General features: G+C 35.0%; 1 protein-coding gene across 1 annotated transcript; it reads right to left on the reverse strand.

Moving 5' to 3' along the window:
* Positions 1–477: 477 nt before the first annotated feature.
* Positions 478–3297, reverse strand: LOC26529735. Its single transcript, XM_015178476.2, has 3 exons — positions 2081–3297; positions 1214–2020; positions 478–1152 (listed from the first exon to the last, which is right to left on the reverse strand). Exons 1-3 carry the CDS (start codon positions 3266–3268, stop codon positions 601–603), a joined length of 2547 nt encoding a protein of 848 aa, XP_015033962.1. The 5' UTR covers positions 3269–3297; the 3' UTR covers positions 478–600.
* Positions 3298–9111: the final 5814 nt, after the last annotated feature.

Genomic DNA, 9111 nt, shown 5'->3' on the forward strand with positions numbered 1-9111 from the left:
ATTCCAAATGAATAAGGATTCTCTGAGCATTGCATTAAATAAATTAAGACTCCCGCCTGAATAAGTCTTCATGGCTTGAAAATAAAGAAAGCTTACTTGACCTCTCGACTTGATTAAAATAAAAATGATTGATTTAATATGAAAAAATTATTCGTTATCTACGTTTCCATTATCGCCGACGGAACTACCTTTTAGTATTGCTTCATATTTCCATTTTTAATTGTGATTCAAATTTCCAAGTAAGTATTGTATAGAATACATTACGCATTGGAATGGGAAGGTCCAGAAAATGGACGGTTAGGTTTTCAGAGTAAAAGATGAATTTGTGTCTCCATTTGTGAAAGTAAGAATCGAATGTTTTAATAATATTAATATTTAATAGATTGAAACAAGCTTTTACTATTTGAAATCTTAGAATTTACGGAATGACCAAATCAAATCCATTGTAAAAAATTAACTCTCTTTCTGTGTGTCTGCTTTATGTTTATTAAAATATATATTTTTATTGATTTGCTGCTACCCACCACCTTACTTATATTAAACCATACCATATGTGCCCATAATTTTTATTAATAAATGATTATCTTATGCATGCTGTGGCTATTGGCCGACACTATTTGCAATAATAATGCTAAAGTTTCCAATAATAATAAGTTTTTCGGCATTAAATTCATTAATAATTGCAGTTACATGCAAACCGGTCAATGCCCCAATGTTTAAAATTTCGATAGTTTGCGTTTCCAGTGCCACTAATTTAATGGGTGCTCTTTTAAGGACATTCAGGGCAGAGGTAATAGCGGTCGATGTACTATTTTGGCACTCATGAGCAATACTGAAGGTTGCATTATTAAAATGACTGATGGTTTTGACGATCGCATGTTCGTAAAGGGCCAAATGGGCTACAAACTGCTCTACGGAACTGTGTATTAGGCTGCCATAGCGTTTAAGGACGTCATTGATAATTTTATCGGCGGCTTCAGTGCCATTTCCATGAGTGGCATTCTCTACGCGGCTCTTTTGATTCTTGAGCCAATCTAGTATATCCTTTTGAATTTTCTGGGCGAATTTCAACTTGGCAGACTCAATTTTATGAGTCGCGTTAAGAAATTGCGATTCTAATTGTAAAGCGGCAGAACCAACCTTTTTCAGGATCTTTTAAAAGAAAGATAAAGTATTCAAATGATGCAATGAAATGTGTTTTTTATGTACTTACCACCAAAGCATGAGAAAGTGTCTTACGCTTGGCTAGAGTTGTGGCGTTTTTAAGCTCCTTTTGAATGGCAGCAATCGCGGATGTGATATTAGAAGCAAAACTCAAAACTGCTTCGTTTGCAGCTTCATGCAAGCCCAACGCAATCTGGATACCCAAACTGGCTATATTCTGGCTATTATTGGATGTGACATTACCCTCGCTAATTAAACTACTGGTATTAAGTAAATTGTTAATAAAATTATCACCAGCTTTGAGTAAATTTCCCAGATTTTCTGCAATGATGGCATTAAATTTTCCTATAATTGAGATCTTCTCTGCCTCAAATTTGGCAATGATTTCCGATACTTTTAAAGCGGCCTTTTGACCAAGGGCTAAAATTTCATCAGTTTTTCCATTTAATGCTAGTATTTTAAGTGGTGCTTCTTCAAGCGCCTGCAAGGCAGAGGCAAGAGCTGAACTATTGAAACCATTTTTCAAAGCATTTTCTACTTCATGAGCTAAGTTGATAGTTGCGTTATTAAAGACTTTGATAGTTCGTTCGACTGACTGTTCAAATAGGGCCAGTTGAGCTACAAACTTGCCGACAGCATTCTGAATCAAATTGGCATAATGATGTTGTATCGCTCGACTAATTTTCTCGGCCTCTTCAGTGCGATTTTCCACACGGTCGACTTGCTCTCTCAGCCAATCGACTATTTTCTCTTGAATTTCCCTTCCATATTTCAATTTGGCGGCTTCCAGTTTTGCGGTTACACTAGCCAATTGGGCTTCCAATTGTAAAGCACTAGTGCTAACATTTTTGAGAACCTTTAAATTGTAATTGAAGATGATAAATGTGAACAATGAGAATAATTTTTCTTAATTTACCTGCAATGCTTTCTCCAAGGCCTCGTGTGTTAGTGAATCTGTGGCATTACCTGTGCCGTTGTGGTGTGAAATTCCGGCAATGAGCGATGCAAGATTAGAAGCAAAAGTCTTTAGTGCTTGAGTTGCAGCTTCATGCACACCCAAGGCAAGTTTCAAGCCAAGTTGAGCTAGATCTTGACCAAGAGCAGATGTGGCATTAAGTACCTTTTTATCTAACGCAATTTTGGAATCAACAGCATTTTTAATCAATCCACTACTGGAATTTAGAAGGTGTCCAACAAAATCAGCACCAGTGTGTATTAAATTTCCAGCTAAACTTGCACTTTTATTGATGAAATTTCCAGCCAAATTTGCGCTTGCATTAAGCAATTTTCCGTCTAATCCGATTTTAGCATTAATCAAGTCTCCAGCTAAACTAGCGCTTTTATTGATGAAATTTCCAGCCAAATTAGCACTAGAATTAAGCAAATTTCCAGCCAAATTGGCACTTGCATTAAGCAATTGTCCATCTATTCCTGCTTTAGCATCAATCAAATCTCCAGCTACACTTGCGCTTTTATTGATGAAATTTCCAGCCAAATTAGCACTTGAATTCAGCAGATTTCCAGCCAAATGAGCACTTGAGTTGAGCAAATTTCCAGCCAAATTAGCACCTGCATTAATTAATTTTCCATCTAATCCGGCCTTAGCATCAATCAAATCTCCAGCCACACTTGCGCTTTTATTGATGAAATTTCCAGCCAAATTAGCACTTGAATTGAGCAGATTTCCAGCCAAGTTTGCACTTGAGTTGACCAAATTTCCAGCCAAATTAGCACCTGCATTAATTAATTTTCCATCTAATCCGGCTTTAGCATCAATCAAGTCTCCAGCTACACTTGCGCTTTTATTGATGAAATTTCCAGCCAAATTAGCACTTGCATTAAGCAATTTTCCATCTATTCCTGCCTTAGTATTAATCAAGTCTCCGGCTAAACTTGCGCTTTTATTGATGAAATTTTCAGCCAAATTAGCACTTGAATTGAGCAAATTTCCAGCTAAATCGCTACCAGTATGAATAGCATTTCCAACTAATGAACCCAAATCCGGTAAAAGTCCAAAACCGAAAAAGGGCTTAGGGTTGCCTAGCACAGAGCTGACACTGAGGCTCAGAGCTACCAACAGAAAAGTCGACTTGGTCACTTGCATTTTAGGAGAAAACTTTTCACTGCTTCTACAATTGTCCGGCACTTTTATACTCTGGTCGGTTGGGGCCCGTTGGTAAAAACCAATAAAAAATACAAATAACTACCAATATTGATATAATTTTTTTATTTGATGGTTAATAAATCTATTTAAACAACTGGTGGAGAGCAATTTTTGCCGTATTTTACATTTGGCGCGTGGAACACTGCGCTTTACATGCGGGTGCACTGAGGGTGGGGGAATTAATCAAATAGTTTTCTTAAATCAAATAGAAGCTATATCAAATATAAATACATAGACACGTTACTATGGGTAATTTGACCATGTCTTGCAAGTATTTTATTATTAAATAGGTTTTTAGTTAAATTTCATTTGTATTTTTCTCGTATGACATAAGGTACAAAATTTATATCCTATTTAAGCTGAAAAGAAATCTCGTGCCCAAAAAAATATGCTATATGAAAAATCTAAATTAAAGTTGCGCTTTCACAAAAAACAAGTTTTCTTATATTAGGAGGGTTTATTTTGTTTGAAAAATTTTAACGTTCCACTTTCTTAAAAGGGTGTGAGCGAGACAAACGACATTAGACAATAGCTGAGTTCTTTCTATCTCTGTCGCTACATCACGTTTTTAACATGGAAACTTTTGATGTATTGATAATTATAGGACCACAAAACATTTGTGTAAACCATGGTATTGAATTTTTTTACTTACTTTTAATTATTTTCTTATATTTTTAAATTTCTGATATGTATATCTATAATATACATATATAGGTACTAGAATTAAATATATTGTATAAATTGCCTTTGCATTGCTACATTAGTGGTAGTATTTTTTTTCCAATAGTTCTTATTATGAAAAATAAAACCCCTAATGAGAGATATTTTCTGCACAATTTTCCGCATTCCTTTTTTCTCTGTTAATTTCACAGCGCCATTTACGTGTTTCAAGTTGCCTGACCCCACATTTGGTAAGCAATAAATTGACCAGAAGAGCAGCATGAACCTCACGCCCACCATCATCGCTGTAGGTTCTTTAAAAGCATTTCTGCTGTTCCTTTTTTTCCTTTTCTCTCCAACAAGTGCTGGTCGATGCCCCCTCCCAACGATTCATGGCATCGGCAACGATGCTAAAAAGATACCCGGAAATGTTACAGGATACAAAATGACTTAATGGTCGCGATTGCCATGTCATGGCTGGGTCCTGCCTGCCATTCATTGCACTCCACTTCGAGCAGAGGTCAGCAGAAGTATGAAAAAGAATTATATATACATACATATAAATACTGATAAATGAAAAATCATAAAAGAAAGGTTATCAAGGGACTAACTAAAGCAGGGTATTCAAGTCAATTCTTTGCACATAGGAGATTTAATGCAGATTTCAGATTTGAATTATAGTTTCATTGCCACACACAATTGTCAGATTTCATTAATTATTGATTTATCGATTGAAAAAAAAGGGTCTGTATGATTGGGTGATACATATTTTGGGTTAATTCTTAATAAATTTCGTAAATGAAAATAAACCTTATACTTGAAATTTAGTTAACTCATTAGCTTGGAACCTGAAAGACTTTTTTGTATTTAATGAGATAGAAAAAGCATTAAAAAACTTTTATAAAAAGTTATGCATTAGAAAACTGCAAAAGCATTTTGTAAAAAATGATCTTAACATGAAAAGAATGAGATGTTTCTTTGTGTTCTCATCTTTCGTAATATTTATACAAGTTTTAAGTTATTGTTGCGCTTAAATGTAGTTTACTTAGTCTAAACACAATGTATATTGCAAGTAAAATAAATATAAACAATTAATAATTAAATGTCAGTGACTTAACTAACTCATTAAAGAGTCGTATTCATAGACAATTTATGTAATAATTGACCAGATATTCTGGCGAATGCGGAATCAACTCTGTATTTCTGCTTGGACATTTTTTTTGTCATGTCATTATGAAATACATTTGGCTCCATGGATTTTATTAAAACTGGTTTCTGAATGACCCACTGTATGAGCCAAATGAGCTTAATGCTACAATTATCAACAGACATTGGCTTTAGGTAAAGTCTTTCTTTTGTATTAGCAAAATAAACATATTTTTAATATCTAATTAAATTAATTAAGCGAAGCAAAGAATGTGGTAAAAATATGCAAGCCAATTAGTGGAAAATGCAAATTAAATGTCTTTCACAGACCATGGATGGGCAATGGCCAAGAGATAGACAGAGAGAGTAAGCGAGAGAGAGAGAGAGAGAGGGAGAGAGAGAGCCAATCTGGTCGCAGTCAACTTATTGTCCCTTTTGGGAGTCTATCATCCATGCGGGAGGAGTCAGACAGGCAGGCAGGAGATGCAATAATTGCGTTTAGACATGTAAGCTTTTGTTTAACACAACTCTGTCTATCCCCCTCTTTACCCCAATTTTCTATCACAACTCGCTCTTCCTTTTTCTCCCTACTTATGTCTGTATGTATGTAATTTGGTGCGTGTGTGTGACAAAGTTAATGACAGCATAATTAAACAAAACTAACAGCAGACTAATAAAATGTTTATACTGCATGTCGCTCAAGGCCTCTCACCAACTCACCTTGACTCACCTCACATAATCCCACCATCTATCTCACTATGCTTTGTCTCTGTCTCTATTTCACTTTCTGTCTCTGTCTCGCATTCTTCTTTGTCGTTGACGTTTGTCAACCGGCAATTAAAGTCATAATAAAAGCCTGACACAAGACAATTATTATACCTACCTCGCCACTACTCCGCCCCTCATTCTCCACCTGCATATGCGTAAAGTTCAGCACAAAGGGTAAATCGTGAACGTTAAACATAATGTTGACGGTCTACTTGTCCTTTTGTTTCTACACACAGACATTTAAACATATTTATATCTAAAGGTAGATGCACACACAAATTTGAAATTAAAGCAAACTTTAACCTTTCTCTCAGTCAATGTGTGTGTGTGTGTGTGTGACCTCAACCCGCATCGTGATGATTATGGAAAATTAAATCCATGCGTGTGTTGACAAATTCTTTAATTTCATTTCCTTTACGTGTATGCAAATTAAAAATATTAACATATTAAAAGCTATCGATAAATTTTATAAGGCAAATTTTCTTCAAGTTCGTCACAAACTTCTTTTTTCATCTTGTTCATTACAGAAATATATTATATAGTTCTTTTTGTATAATTTTCGGTTATCCTAGATCACAAATTGTTATATGCAATCCTTCTTTACTCATTTTATGGAATCAATTTTTAATAGATTTCCAAAAGGCGTCGTGACTTTCAATTATGTAATATAAAAACATGTTCAAACATTACATTTCTCACATAAGCAAATAAATAATATCAAGCATATTTGGTAGTTTCAGCTTTTATGAAATCTGTTTTCCCAATAGATATGGCATAAGTCACATACTTTGGCCAACGTAAATTCTAATTTGAAAAGCCCATCATATAAAAAGAATGAAGAGAACAGAAAATGCATAACAAAATGCGTGTGGTAACTTTAGCACAGATTGCACATTTTTTTCAAATTCCTAGAGAGAGAGAGAGAAAGGCTTTTTATTTATACATATCCTTGGCAAAGGGGTATATTCATTTTGCCCAAAAGTATGCAACGATCTCAAAGATAATCCTTGAGATTTATCAATTTGTAAAGCAAATTTTGAAATTTCAAACAATCATTTCATCAATATTTCAACATTTTATGGTATAAACTTAACAATTACTGATCAAGGTAAGCATAGGGTATCGAAACTGTGCTCTTGGCTTATGAGTGTTTGTGTTTATTTTTTTTTTTTTTTGTTGTATTTTGTCTAAGTGAATTCAGCGAGTGGAAAAATTTGTACGAGTATTTTGCATATGTAAGAGGGCCGCTGCCAAATCCAAGTCCAGGTGAGACAGAACAAAACAGGGTAAAAGAGTGAGAGGGAACAAGAGAGAGAGAGAGACGGGTAGAGGAGGCAAATGCATTGCCAGAATGGTTGGCTGGCTGCCCCTTGGCGCACATACACAGCAGATTTAGTATGGCAGCTTTTATCTTGTCGCGCTGCTGCTGCTCCTCCAGTTTCAGCTCCAGTTCGGCCCCTCAGCTACTAACCCAGGTTCCGCTGCCGCTCCGGCATTTACTCTGGGGGATCAAGCGAACAGGTAAGAAAGAGCAACTCGTGTACATTTGTTCATATGAAAATGCCAGTTTCTAACACGACTATCTTTCCCCCTTTCCATTGTATCTGTATATCGCCTGGCAATCCCATCAGCAGTCACTTAGCTGGCCTTGCAATCTTCCCCTCACCCCCAATGCCTCTTACCAACTCCACTGTGCGGTCGTTACTTCATTGACTCAATCTCCCGACTCTAAAGTACTCGTTGCTTTCATTGTTTTGTTTTTTTTTATGCCACGTATTTTCTTTTAATGTGCTGCGGATTTTCCTCCATGAAATATGTAGTGAATATGTTAGAGGGCGATGCAGAAAAAGTGAACGAGAAAGAGAGAGAGAGAGAGAGAGAGAGAGCGTATCTTAGCCAACACTTTTATGCTAATTAAGTTTATGCTAATTTAACTTATTGCCACTAAGTTGGCCCACATATGCGGCCAACCGCAAAAACCTTTGGTTGTCACCTGCATTTGTTTTTTTGGCAAGAATTTTATCCTGCATTTTCCATGTAGAAATAAGGACAAGAAGAATAGAAATGTAAGTAATTTATTTAATTAACAAAATCATTGCCAAATAATAAAGAATTTGCTAATGAAAATATATGTTAAATATGAGATTTTTAAATGTAATTAATGCATAAATGGCTTGGATGGTTTTCGACTTTGATTCCTTTTTGGTAATCTTAAATAGTCAAACTCAACAATGATTTAAAAAAAGGACAAAATTAAAGAAATTCTTACAGCTTTTAGAAACTAAGATAGAAATATATATTTGGAAATTCGTACCGTAATCAAAAAAAAAGGCGATTGTCGTATATTCGCACTTTACATCTTTTGCAGCTTTCAAGGAAACATCGGCTTTGGCTGAGCTGAATGCTGAATGCTGAACTTCAAATTAATGACATATTTGATGTAAGACGCCAAGATCAAAGAAAGGAGCGGCCATGTTTCTAAATGAACTAAATGAATTGAATGACAATTAATAACAAATAGGAATGAAGAACATTCCATTGCAACAGAAACGAATAAAATGAGAATAACTGTGAGTATCTAACTTTTTTTGTTTTACATAAATGACATAAATGTAAAATAAATGTCATGTTCAATAAAAGTTTAAAAAATCCCGAAAAAGTGTCTTCCCAAATGAAGGATAGAGCATCAGCTACATGAACATGTTCTCTATTGAAATATGGCCAGAAAATTGGTAATATTACTGCCAAATGTTACTCTATAAACTTATGATAATTACTTCAACGCCTCTTAACAAAACCACTTATATATTAACATTGACTACAGTTCGTCTCAAAGTTCATCTCTTCAATGCGTTTGGCTTAATTTTATGTAAATTCCATTTAAAGCAATAAATCAGTTTTAATCAGCCCATGAGTCCAGAGGCAGCTGAGCCGTTGCCATTATTTGCTTAAATTCGACTCTGTTGTACAGGTTGGTTCTGTGACATACTTTACATGCATACATATGTATGTATGTACATACCTTTATAATATACGCCTATGAGTGTGCGTGTGTGTGTGTGTATATTGGATATAAATAAACGCATTGCGTATGCATGAAGCTTTATTAAAAATGCCCAATAAATGAATTTCTCAGTGTCCGAAATTCGTTCATTATGTTGCATAAAACTGAAAGTGGTTTTCTTTCACATACATTCAGAAATATTAAA

The sequence above is a fragment of the Drosophila willistoni genome (genome assembly GCF_018902025.1).
Source record: "Drosophila willistoni isolate 14030-0811.24 chromosome 2R unlocalized genomic scaffold, UCI_dwil_1.1 Seg167, whole genome shotgun sequence".
Classification (NCBI taxonomy): domain Eukaryota; kingdom Metazoa; phylum Arthropoda; class Insecta; order Diptera; family Drosophilidae; genus Drosophila; species Drosophila willistoni.

Excerpts from the sequence above, each read along its gene's own strand:
- LOC26529735 (XM_015178476.2), bottom strand. The coding sequence starts at position 3,268 with ATGCAAGTGACCAAGTCGACTTTTCTGTTGGTAGCTCTGAGCCTCAGT. Across the intron at positions 2,021-2,080 it reads CCTTGGAGAAAGCATTGCAG|GTTCTCAAAAATGTTAGCAC; the intron begins GTAAATTAAGAA and ends TACAATTTAAAG. Across the intron at positions 1,153-1,213 it reads CACTTTCTCATGCTTTGGTG|ATCCTGAAAAAGGTTGGTTC; the intron begins GTAAGTACATAA and ends TTCTTTTAAAAG.